Source organism: Camarhynchus parvulus, chromosome 17, assembly GCF_901933205.1.
Source record: "Camarhynchus parvulus chromosome 17, STF_HiC, whole genome shotgun sequence".
NCBI lineage: Eukaryota > Metazoa > Chordata > Aves > Passeriformes > Thraupidae > Camarhynchus > Camarhynchus parvulus.
The window spans coordinates 5,333,510-5,345,945 of record NC_044587.1 but is presented as its reverse complement, the minus strand read 5'-3'; the positions used below and the strand labels follow the sequence as shown (position 1 = coordinate 5,345,945).

The 12,436-nt window shown below is 50.5% G+C and overlaps 1 protein-coding gene across 3 annotated transcripts in view; it reads right to left on the bottom strand.

Annotated features, from left to right (window-relative positions):
- Positions 1–12,372, bottom strand: part of CRAT (carnitine O-acetyltransferase) — a 17,711-nt gene extending 5,339 nt beyond the window's left edge. The window contains exons 1-14 of one of the 3 annotated variants that reach the window (XM_030961198.1): positions 12,023–12,372; positions 10,196–10,298; positions 8,822–9,085; positions 8,220–8,338; positions 6,089–6,142; positions 5,050–5,215; positions 4,319–4,493; positions 3,697–3,875; positions 2,581–2,681; positions 2,287–2,406; positions 1,683–1,805; positions 1,416–1,551; positions 899–961; positions 264–401 (exon numbers count right to left, since the gene is read on the bottom strand). In XM_030961198.1, the coding sequence (XP_030817058.1) occupies positions 264–401; positions 899–961; positions 1,416–1,551; positions 1,683–1,805; positions 2,287–2,406; positions 2,581–2,681; positions 3,697–3,875; positions 4,319–4,493; positions 5,050–5,215; positions 6,089–6,142; positions 8,220–8,338; positions 8,822–9,085; positions 10,196–10,298; positions 12,023–12,174 (1,893 nt within the window). In that variant the 5' untranslated portion in view covers positions 12,175–12,372. The remainder of the gene's footprint in view (positions 1–263; positions 402–898; positions 962–1,415; positions 1,552–1,682; positions 1,806–2,286; positions 2,407–2,580; positions 2,682–3,696; positions 3,876–4,318; positions 4,494–5,049; positions 5,216–6,088; positions 6,143–8,219; positions 8,339–8,821; positions 9,086–10,195; positions 10,299–12,022) is intronic. The other 2 variants (XM_030961199.1, XM_030961200.1) reach the window with 2 other exon arrangements.
- Between the last annotated feature and the right edge of the window lie 64 nt (positions 12,373–12,436).

Below are 12,436 nucleotides of genomic sequence, written 5' to 3'. Positions count from 1 at the left end.
CACAGCACTTAACACAAAGCTGTTCTGGCTGCTGACTTCATTGATATCACTTTGATTTAGACACCACTCTTGGTGATCTTGGCTTTGGTTATGATAGTGAGGGACTGTGGCAGGTGTAAGATCAGATCTGTAGCTTGTGGGATTGACTTACAAATTTCTGACCCAATGTAGGTGAGTTTCTAACGAAAAGGAACCAAAGAGAAACATGGAGAAGGAAGGCATGAAAAGGAACAGAGAGAGCTTTTGGCTCAGATGAGTTGTACCTGGCTGGTTGAGAGGTTGAAGTGCATTGCAACAGCATAGGCTGTGTCCATGAAGAGCTCAGGGATGCTCACCAGGTCCTCAATTGCCTGGAGCTTCAGCCCCAGGAGGTGCCGGTCTATGGCATTGCCCCGTATGGCCTGGGGAAAGCAAGGATGGACAGATGAAAGCCAGGCCTGAGCAAAACTATTTCTTTGGGTTAAAGAAAAGAACACTTCTAAAAAGTCTCTAAAGTTAGAAGGAAACTAGATGTTGCTTTTAAGACCAATAATCTTGTTTGTAAGGACTGTGAAATTAAACACACCAGTGCAAACAACCTTACAGTTCCTGCCCATGGACTCCCTCTGGTTTAAGGGCTCCTTGTGCAACTTCAGTGTTTATCAGCAACAATGATAGTAAGAAATGAAGCTATTGTAATATTTGATTCTCTCCTTTAGGCCAGTCACAAAGGACACTTACACACCAGCTTGGGAGGATTTAGTCTGTGGCTGTGCAGCAATGTCAGATCAGACCTTTGCAACACTGATGGCCACACCACTGCTGTGTCAGGAGCAAAAGATGTTCAGGTCTTGTCTTTCCTCAGAGCTCTCATTTGCTTGGTAAACCCCCAAAATCTGTCTGTACAGAGGACACTCACCATGTCTGTGTATTCCCTGTGGGCCTGTGTGGCTCTCCTCAGCAGGTCAGCTTTCTCCTGGTCCTGTGAACACACAAATCTGTTTAAGTTTTTCTGCAGAATGGAGAACCTCATTTTGGCTGTTCTCTAGGATGGAGGACATTTCTGCTTTGTGTGTCTGTATGAAATTCATTTATATTTACTAGATTTAATTTCTGCATCATTTTGTTTGGCAGCATTACTTCATTCTGAATAGAGTTCATCCATCAGTAGCAGAACTTAGTGTGAGTAGCTGAACAGCCTTACAAAGGACTTTTTGGTGGGCTTAGAAACATCCACATGATGTTTCCCAGGCTTTCAGTGCATACGATAGAAAAGTCAAATCAAACCTCTGATGTGTAAAGATACTGCAAGCTATGGTTTAGCTCAATATGGGGTGCAGCCCTCCTTAGCTGAAACCAGATGACACAGGGTTAGCCAAATAAACAGCTTTTCTCTTTTCTGGATTCCTCTTACTCCACTTCTTTGAGGTCCTCACCGATTTGTCAGGGCTGTCCATGGACTGCACAAACTTGAGGGAGTGCACGGAGGTGGAGCGGATGGTGTCGGTGCGGCCCAGGCGGAACATCCGCAGTGACGCGCTCTCGTACGTGGCACAGGCGCGGCTGTACATCCTGGGACAGCGAGGAGAAAGTCACACAAGTGAGCCTGCCCTGGGAGAGCCTTGTCTGTGCCAGCTTTAGCAGGCTCACATGTTTGAGTCTGTCAGTGAGGAGGTTGAGGAATGACCTGTGGGTGGTCTTACCTGTAGTATGCCAGCTGCAAGGCCAGCTGGATAAAAGCATCAGGGCTTATCTTCTCTGACTTGGGGAAACCTTTCCCAAATTGATGAAAGACCATGACTTTGATATCCAGATCTTCAACCATTCTACAAGGAAAGAAAGAGGAACTGTTCCTTTGTTTGTTGCCCATTCTTATAACACAGTGGAATGGATTTGCTTTCTCAAGGCTCAGGGGGAACAGGCCATCTGGATCTGACTTATGCAGAGAGCTCCAGCACACACAGATCTCTTTGGGCAGCACCACAAAGGTAAGAATTTTTGGCCACTGCTGAAAATCTCCACCAGATTAGATGGTCATGTGTGGATTTATACTCCAGTATTCTTGGCTGGATCCAGTAAAGCTTTGCTCTTTCTTAGCAAATGGGATGAATCAGTAATAACCCTTTTCTAGCTCCTCTGACCTTATTCCTGGCAGTGCTTTTCAGCTCAGCTCAATGCTGTTGAGCCCAAAAGTCACTGGGAAAACTCCCTGGCTGCAGTGGGGAAAGCCTCATTTAAACCACTGACAGGCTCCAAAGGGGGACAAGAATTACTTCCTCAGTTACCCACCCAGTTCTCCATACTCACATGTTGAGGTTTTGCTTTGCCTGCTCTATGTCATTCTTGATTTCTGGGGTGATGTTAAACCGCAGCTTTTTGGGCATTGGCAGATGAACTGTGGGCGATTTGCCCGTCTCGGGTTTCTTCCTGCACAGAGAAATGGTTCAGTTTGAGCAGACCTTTGGCATGAGACCACAGCCTGGACAGAAATGCACAGGAGACCTTCCCTGACACCTTGTGACCCTGATTACAGCCTGACAGACCCCCCACAGTGCCAATAAGGGATCTCCAAAGCTGAGGAAAAGCAGGGGCAGGACTCACGTGAACTCCACTATGTGGTCCAGAAGAGCAACGATGGGTGGGCCTTCGGAGGGAGCGTGCTCATATACGAGACCACAGGAGCCATCTTCAGCAACGATGAACTGGGACAGAAGCATGAGAGGGGACAGTGTTGAAGACAGCCAGTGTGTGAGGCAGAAGATACCCAGAGAGACCTCAGTGTCTCCCTGTCTGTGTCAGAGCCTGTCTCTGCACTCTGAGGGGTCTCCTTTAGCAGCACAGCAGGGGAATCCTTTCAGCAGGTGCAGAAGATAAATTGCAGAAGAGCATTGTTACAGTTTGCAAAACTCCCTGGATAAGGGTGTGCCTGACATAATGGTGTGCTCAGTGATTTGGCCATACAGAAAGGTGCAGTGGCTCTGGTTTACTGAGATACACCCAAAGGACAGGAATAACATTGCCACATGCTGGCTGACCCTTACTTTTCAATGAGCTGGAACATCTAAACTTTATCCCCTTGGTGAAGAGTTCCTGAAAACACTATGAAGAGTAGCTGAAAACACTATGAAGAGTTCAGCAGGTATGAGAAGAGTCCTCTAAAGCACCATTGCTATAATCTGCAAGCCAGGATATACCAACTAATGAAGGAAAAAGCTCCAACAGCAGCTGCTGTTGAAGGATCTTGACAAGACTGAATGGAGAAGAGATCAGAGGGATGCTCTGTGAGATGGCGGTGCATGTTTCAAAAAACTAAACAAAATGCCATTGGGCAGCTTCTGGCAGAACCAGGAAAAGTGACAAGCCTGGAGGACATCTAAGGAACAGACCTCCCATCGTTTTGGCTGCCTCTGAGCAGATGAGGCATTGTTGACCGCAGGCAGAAAATTGATTTATAAGGAACACAAAGACCTGCTGCACTGAATAAACGTGGGCAGAGGCAGAAAAGAAACAAGTCCCTGAGGCAGCAGCAAATGCTGGTGACTGCAGGGGGAACCACAGGATCTCACACCGTCAGCCACCACTCCTCATCTCCCTTTTCTACTCTCTTGACATGAGGACCTTTGCTGCAAAAGGTTCCTGGGAGTTTTTAGACTTCTGTAGTCTCAGGAAACACCTCCAGAGCCACCTCTTCAGTACTTTTAGAGCATCAGTTCTTACCTGCAGGGTTTTGTCGAACCATCGGTTGCCGCTGTTCAAGCGGCTGCCGCCGCCGTGCAGCATCTGCGCGGCCACGCGGCTCTTGTAGATGTCCTCGGACACCCGGGGCATGGGGGCGTCCAGGCACACGGTGCAGATGCTCTTCTCAATCGCACGCACCGACTCCTTGTTGGTCTTATCTGGGAGAGAAATGAACTGTGAGTAAGAGGCAGTTGTGTCATTGGAAGGAGAGAAATTTGAAAGAGTGGATTTGAAGGACGCGGTGTTGGGTTCCCACCGTACCTCAGTGGGGGTGCACACAGCTATTAAAATTGCAGCCAGCTGGGCTGTTACAGGTGTGAACATGGCTGCATTCACTCTCCTTTTTTCAATTTTCTTACATCCTACCCATTTGCAAGGCCACAAACTCTGGGATTTCACTAAACTTCATACTTTGAATCTGTACCTCCCAACCCAAAAATTATAACAGATTGCAATGATTGCTTCTTTAAGGTGGAAAGCTCATGTTATCTGTCCAAAACAAGCTTCCAAAAGAAAAAACTGAGCAGAGCACAGTGGGGAGGTTTGTTGTTCAAGGATCTGGAGTGTTTCTTACCAGATGTGTGTTAGGGGCTCTACAGACCTTTCAGGAGGTTGTTGTAGGCTTTTGCCCAGCTGTTTCGGTGGTTGGTGGTGAGGATCCCAATAGGTTCTTTGTTTGTTTGGAGGGAGGTGTTCCAAATCTTCTCCAGCTGAATGAAGAGCTGCTCAGCAGTAAGGGGAGATCCATCACTGTTGTAAACATCCAGCTCAAAGAACTGAACATGAGAAGAATAGACAGGGACAGAGACAGTGAGAGAAGACAACTGTCCTGCCCCGGAAACTGGGAACAGCTACTTTGAGAAGGTAAGGCCTGGCTGAAGAACTCAGCTTGCAAGACTTTTGAAGGATGCTCAGAATTGAGACCCAAGTCCAGCTTCCTTTGCAGAGCATAAATACAGTCCTGGTTTTATGAAGCCATGGTAACAAGGACCAAGGAGGAATTCCTGTTTCTGAGACTAAGTTGCAGTGGGAGGGTTTGTTATCCAAATTTCACTTTCAGTTTCCAGTTGCAGACATGGTGTCTGGGCTTTGAGAGACAGGAATTACAGGGACAAGAAACAGAGGAAGGAAGACAGTATTTTTCTGCCTCTAGTCTGCTGGTTACACGTGGAAATTCTGCTGCTGGCCAAAGGGGATAAAGGGAGGAGGAACATATCCCTGGTGAGAAAAACCTTGTGGGCAGAGACTGTTATTCCCTTTCCTCTGTATAAACAGCTAGCAAAAGGGACACTTGCACCTCAACCAACCTTGAAAGCCCAGCAGTTGCCTTACCTGGAAGTTATGAACGACTGTGATGTGTCTGGACTGCTTTTTGCCTTTGGCATAGTTGACAATGGAGTCCCGCTTGGGCCCGGGAATGCGGCAGGATGAGAGGATCTGGTAGTACTGGTTCATACAGAGGGGCTTCCCACCCATGTACTCCACTGGGAGGGTCTCACTGGGCACACAGCAAGATAAGGAGGAAGGAGGGAGAGAACAGATCAGTGTGAGCGGGCCTGTAGTCCCCACACAGGTCACAGGTTCTGCCCTGCAGCTGCACTCCCTCCCTCCCTTCCTCTGGCAAAACCTAAAGGTATTGGTGGCATAAAAAAGGGGCTGTCCTTCCCCATTCCTAGCAGCTTTCTTAGTACAGGCTACAAAAAATGTCTGTCTGCTGGCCTTTCATTTGGGAAGGAGAAAAACCACTGTCCTTTCTGTGACACCAGAGAATCAGGTCTCTGGACCTAGTCCATGGCTGTGGCTCTGAGTGACGAGTACCTGATGTGATTCATGAACTAGGCAGGGGCTCAATCACTTGCTTCTGCAGTCATATTCCAACCACCCTGAACTTTGTCTGACTGTTGGTGTTGGTAAACATATTTTTGGACTTTAAATAAGGTGTGTCCAGCAGAAATTTGCTGGTGACTAGAAGAAAAAGGGTAAGGGAGGAACAAATTTCTCTAGAGCTCATTCCATCTAGCTGGGAGGTGAGAAACACCAGGAACCCAATGTTAGAGACTCAAATTCCTGCTGCCTGAGCTGTAGCTTGTCCTGTGAGCAAACAGAAGTGCAAAGCTCTGTAAGACTGTCAGTCGTGCTTGCTCCCTCCAAGCATGTTCCCATGCCAATGAAAGCATTAAGGTAAACAAAGAACGTGAAGACAGAAGAGTAAGTTTGCTTTTTTCCACAGGAGGGGACTGGGGATTACAGTATCTCTTTCCAAATCTGTGCTGTCATCTCTTGCCTCTCTTTGTGGCAGATTTATGGACAAGGTTCAACCTCTCTGTGACGTTAAAGAAGGTGTGAGCTTTCAGGTGGGTCAGTAACTCACTTGTCAATCATGGCCTTGAAATCCAGGATACCCTCGATCAGCTTGGCAGCAAACCTGGAAAAATACCAAATGTAACAAGCTGAGATCAGGCACAGATGTGTCTGGGGCTGAGGGACGAGCTGAGGAGGATTAGCAGAGCTGTTCTCTGCTCCTCAGGAAGCTCAGCCTTTCTGCCAAGCCCCTGTTGTGCTCATCTCTGGTTCACTGACACAGCCACTCTGGGCTGTGATTTGAAATTGCTGGATAGTCGTACTGTGTAGCACTTTCTTTTTTTATGTGTCTTACTACACAGCCAAGGAACTCTGGACAGCTTTCAAGAAAGAAGGATTCAGTCATGCATTAGTGACCCTCTAACAGCAGTGTTTGCTACTGATATGTTACAGTTTTATCATATCTGAGTTCTGATTCTCAGCATTAAAACAGCACCAAGGATTTCTGCCTTTCCCTGGCTAGGGGCCATCTTGGAATGTCAAGCCAAGATGCAGCTGTTTCTCCCTGCATCTAAGACAACACTGACTGAGTTCCTACCCCAGTGAATATCCTACTGCTAACATAACTCTGGAGAACCTTCCTCTGGCACTGAGGGCTTGGAAACAAAGCAGATGTGCTGCATGAGGACACTGAGGTGTTGTGTTTACCAGGATCAATGTAAACAGTGCCAATGCCACCTCCCAGCAGGGCTGTGACATGCCACATCAAGCTGCTTAGCTGGAAGTGACCTTCTCTTATCTAGATTGGCCTTCTCTGACATGGGAGCTCCCACCTGTCCCTGCAGGAAGGAGGCAGGAGGTTACTGGGACAGGGGGTTGTGTTTTTGGCTGAGTGACATGGTGCCAACATTTGGCATTTGCAGGCAGTATCCTTTAGATTGGCTAGCCTGCCCATCCCAAGGAAAGATCAAAGGACACAACTCCAAGAACCTAAGGGTTCTGTGAAATGAGACATTCTGCAAAGTAGTTTTCAATTAAAACTCCTCAGCCTTACTGCAAAACATGAGGGAAACACCAGTAAGAGTGTCTGTGTTCCTTTCCAAAGAATTAACAGCCTGGAAGCAGAGTTTGGGCCCAAGGAGACGGGGGAGGCTGGTTGACTTGTTTTCAGCCAGCAGTTTTGCCAGGTTAAGTAGTAAAAAACCACCACTTTCCAACTTTGCCTTTTGCTTGTGGAAGCTTTAGTTTCAAGCTGCACTGTCAAACTTCTTTGTGCAGCCACAAACTACCCAAACACACATTTAAATTGTATTTTACACAGGAGCCCACCTTCTTATGCAACTGCTGAATTTCACTGGTTGGGCACTTGCAGCTCTCCAGATTATTTGGAAAACTTAAGAGTGAATAATACGACAGAGAGCTTTCAAGACATTTGTGTACTCTTGCACTGTTGTGAGGCTAATCCTCTGCTCAGGTGTATCGAGGGGTGGGAGGGAGGATTTGTTCTCAGCCTCATTGATCCCCTGGCTGGTACTTTTGATCTGCCAGGGCAATGCTGACTGGTAACTGTGGCAAAGGTACCTGTGTAAAGGTCACTGCTTTAGTTTTGCAGATGGATTCAAAACACACTGCTAGTGGTGGTTAAAAATTAAAGGGAGCCCACGAGGAAGAGAGGGCATGGCAGGGTCTGATTGCAAGGAAAAGCTTGGAGTGGGAAGGCCTGGTCACTGTGGTTTCCCAAAACATGAATCACAATGGGGGACAGTCCCTTTCAGGCTCCTCCATCCTATAAACTAGCAAACTCCAGAGGCATTTCTGGGTGATCTTCACATGCCTGGGCTACTTTCTGTGCATCCTTCAACTGCACACTCAATCACAGTGCCTCCAGTACATCCTCACAATGTTGTCAGCCAGTGATGGGCCCATTTTGCAGTGAATATCTGTGCTTGAACAAAGACCTCAATGTAGTTTCTTAGTCCTTGTTTAATACCTGAACCACTAGACTCTTTGGTTTTCTCCCCTCATGAAATATTTAGACAGGTGCAACCAGGAGTTTCCTTACAGCCTGGCAGCCTTGCCCTTACAGCAAAGACAGCTCAGACCTGGGGACTACATTACTCATTCCCAATCTGCCTTAATACCCTCATCCCTGTTGAGCACATCCCACCTATAACCTAAGGGAAGGTAGAAAAGGATTTTACCTCAGCTGACCTTGTCGATCCAGAAAATCCTGCTTAGGTAAAACCACACCTGGGCTGGAGTGGACCACAACTGGCAAGCGATATTCCAGGTAAGCTGTCTTCAGCCACCAGTCTGAGAGCTGGGATGGAAAAAGAAAACATGCAGGGAGCTGCTGCCGCTGTCCAACCCAATTCTGCCTGATGGGTCTCAGCATCCTGCCCCCAGTTCTGTCCCACACTTTGCAAACAAAGGGGGGATTGCAGGGGTTTGTACTACACAGGTGGAAGGGGAAAGGAGGATTTGAACAAGGCATGGGTGGCTTTTGGTGCAGGGCTTGAGCAGAGGGTTTCACTCAACTTCTTGAAGCAGCTGTGTGATGCTGACAGGTTCAAGCCTTCAGCAGCCAGAGGCAGGGCCAGTGACTCGCTGTTCTGCCATAATCTCTCTGCTCACCCAAGCCCTGGTGAGGAGTTTGCACAGCTTGGGGAGATCAGCAGCACACTGGTCAGGAAGGTGACACCATTAAAACACAGGTACCAGTGGATGCAGCCAGGACAGGGAAGAGATGAACATCACCCCTCCACCCTCCCAGACCAGAGCTGGGCCCAGAGCCCTGACCTACCCAGTTCTCTGTTTTCCTGGCTCTTCTCTCCAGGCCTTTCTGCAGCCTCTCGCCGACGCCTCCCGGCTTGCGGAACTCGGCCACGAGCTGCTGCGTGTGGCTCAGCTCCTCGGGGCTGATGATGGGCTCCAGGGCCAGCAGGTACCGGTCCAGGGTCTGCTGCAGTGGGGGCACGGGCAGGTGGGGCAGAGCTTCCTGGTGCAGCTGGAATCTGCCCACGATCTTGTTGAGAGCTGTCTGCTTCAGCAGGCCACAGGGCCTGGCCTGCAAAGCACAGAGCAAATGTCGAGACAGAACTTCCCCCGAAGGAGCAAAGAACCTGGATTTAGGAGACTCCATCCCAGCCTCTCCGTGGGCACATGGGTGTCCCAGCCTGGGAGCAGAGCACAGCTGGGTGCTGGAGAAGGGTGCAGGACATCCAGGAAAGCTGTGAAAGAGAAACTCCGAGATCCCTATTGTCACTCCTCAGAGAAAATGCTGTTGGGATAATGGCACATCTCCCCACTTTGTGGACACCTTCCAGTTGAGAGTCTCCATGTGATGACAAAGTCAAACCCTTCCATCCCATGGTAAGTGGGAAGAAAGTTGTGAAAAAAATAATCATATACTATCAGAAACTTTCACTAATTCTTACAAAAGCATAAGGCTAAAAAAGCAGAACCCTTGTGCCAAACCAAACTACCCTTTTGGCTTTGAGGAGGCAGAATTTAGCTAAGTTTGGAGTAGGATTAAAATGCCTCTTCTCTGTCTATTCAGGAAACTGTGGGTGAAGCCAAAAGGCTCCTGTGATCCAACTGGGTCATGTGGGAAAAAAAGCACCAACCACTTCCCTGGCTGGAAAAATATAGCACAGCAAACCCAAGTGCTCACCAGGAAATCAACTCACCAGTTTTCCCCAGAAAGAGTAACAACATCGTTTTGGATGAGCAGGGTTGCACATTCTTCAGTTTGAAGATGTTTCAATAGTACTCTCAAGGTTTCCAGTTCCCTCTGCACCTCCCTCTCCCACAGATCTACTGAATCAGACACTCTTGCAGGACTCTGGACTTTGCATTGTCAGTGTGCTGAGAATGCAAAGCCACTGAGAACACTCCCTTTGACTTCCAAAACAGTGAGAAAATAGCTGTCCCCACGCCTCCTCCCAGCAGTTAAACACAGAGAAGAAAGAGCTAATCTACAAGGTGTTCAAAGCCCCCAGAAGCTGCCTGGTTTTTGGGCAGCTGGGTCTCTGTGGGACCTGAGAAGAGCTGTGAGATTGAGGTTTGCAGAAGGAATGAGAAAAACAACAGGAGAAGGAATTACTGAAGCATAAAAGAAGAGTGGAACTGGGAGGAAATGAAAGGTATTGATCACAGCAGCTTGGGCATACTGTACCTTCTCTGCTTGCTTCTGCTTCCTATCCATGGCCGGTAGGACAGAACAGACCGTAAAGCTCTCCCTGGGCCTGTGTGGGTCTCCTCTTCCACCTGACAATGTGCTGCCCGTGCAGGGCGTCACCTCATTAGCCAACTGCCACATGACTGCTGCGACCGAAGGGCTCCAGGGCTGGCACAGCTCCGGCAGGGGACAGGAATTATCAGATCACTGGATTGCGACAACTGCCCTCAAGGTGCCCCTCCGGGCACCTGATCAATACCTGGCTAGAGCCTCTCTCTGACAAGCTCTGGGCTCCAGCTAGGGCAGGAGTGGGGATGTTGTTCCTTCAGCCTTTGCCTGGACCATGAAACTACTGTAGCTGTTGGGAGAGGTACCTGGACATAAGGCAGGAGAGACCCAAGTTTATGTCCTGGAGGTGGCACCATGCATGCTAACTGTCCTCACTCCCCATGCATGTGTGCTCAGAGGGAACAGCCCAATCCTCCCTACAAGCAGCAGGAAAATTAACACCAGTGGAGCAAGGTGTGCAGACAGGGCTAGCCTGTGGGCTGACATTGCTGCTGAGCCACCTTCCAACACAGCAAAGAACCTTTTCCAGAACCTGCAAAGCTGGTGGGAAAGGAAATCCACCTCCTGGGGGGCAGAAGGAATTTCCTAGCTGATTCTTAGCACAGCCACAGAGTTGAGTACCAGGATGTCTGAGGTTTGTCTTTTATTTTTAAATCATAATCTGGTGTGCCCCTTAAGCCCAGAAACAACTGGGTGCCCTGCCTGGCCTCTCAGTAACTGAGTGGATCCACACTGAGGCTGCTGTTCTGCTGCTCTGTCTCCTGTCAGGACCAGAAAGGGACTGCAAAGAGCAGCTCCCAAGCCTGGCAGGAGTCTGACAGCTCTGCCCTGTGTGCAGCACGTTGGGAGCCACCGATGCCATCTGCCTGGGCTTCCCTCGCCCCTCCCTGTCCAGCCCCAACTGGACATCTCAGTACAAGACAAGGCACTGGTGGAGAGGGTCCAGAGGAGCACATAAAGATAATTAAGGGACCTGAGTATCTCTCGTATGAGGAGAGTGACAGACTGTGACTTCATCCTGTTTAATCTGAAGAGGAGGAGGCTGACAGGGAATCTCAGCAATCCATATGAATATCATCAAAGTGGGCGTCAAGAGGGTGGTGCCAGACTCCCTTCAGTGGTGCACAGTGACAGGAGAGGAAGCAACGGCCATAAACTGAAACACAAGAAGTCTGCCCTCAACAAGAGGAATAACTTTTTTACATTGAGGATGGCAGAGCACTGTGCCCTAGTGCCTGCCCAGGGATGGTGCGGAGTCTCCCCCTCTGGAGACACACCTGGACACGTTCCTGTGTCACCTGCACCAGGTGACCCTGCGTTGGCTGGGGGGTTGGACAGGGTGATCTCTAGAGATCCATCCCTTCCAACCCTGACAATTCTGGCACTGTCATCTCCGTCCCGGACAGCTTCACCGTGCACGCTGCCGCCAGGCACGGGAAGAAACCAGCGGGCCTGGGGGACTGACACCGGCAGGGTCCCTGCCCCGCTCCCGGGAGAGGTGGCACCGAGCGCACCCGCCCGCACGGCCCTGACCGGGACCCGAGCTTGTGTTCCAGGCCGGGGCGCGGGGCCGGACCCGACAGCGGCACCGCCGGGAGCGACCGTGTGCGCTGCCCCGGCTAAAGGCCCCGCACGGCCCCGGGCTCGCCGCCCGCCCACTCTGTACCCTGCCCGACGGAGCGACCCTCTACCGCCACCTCGCGCCCCGTCTCCGGCCGGTCCTGGCGGAGCCGCCCCTCCCGGTGTCGCTCTTACCGCAGCCCTGGCCACCAAGGCGAGCATGGCCCCGCAACCCGGGCCCCGGGCCCGCCGCAAGGACACCCCGGCCGCCGCCGCCGCCTCTCCACCGCCTCGGGGCGGGGCCGCCCCGCTGCCATCTTGGAGTGGGGCGAATCCCGCGGTGCCATCTTTGGGAAAGGCAGAGTGATGCTCTGAGCGGAAGGAGGGCCGCGGCCAGTGGCAGAACCGTGCTGCGGGCCGTCTCTCCGCTGCCTTCTACGGGAGATGGTGAGGAGGGTCCTGTCTCTCGCCCCTCCACTGCCCTCCGCGCACACCCGTTCCTCTCGATGTGGGCAGGGAGGGCCGCGCCCTACACAAACATGGCGGCGTGAGCACGACGGCGGCCGGCAGGGGCCGCTCCGCCGTGTGACTGCCTCGGGAACGGCAGGG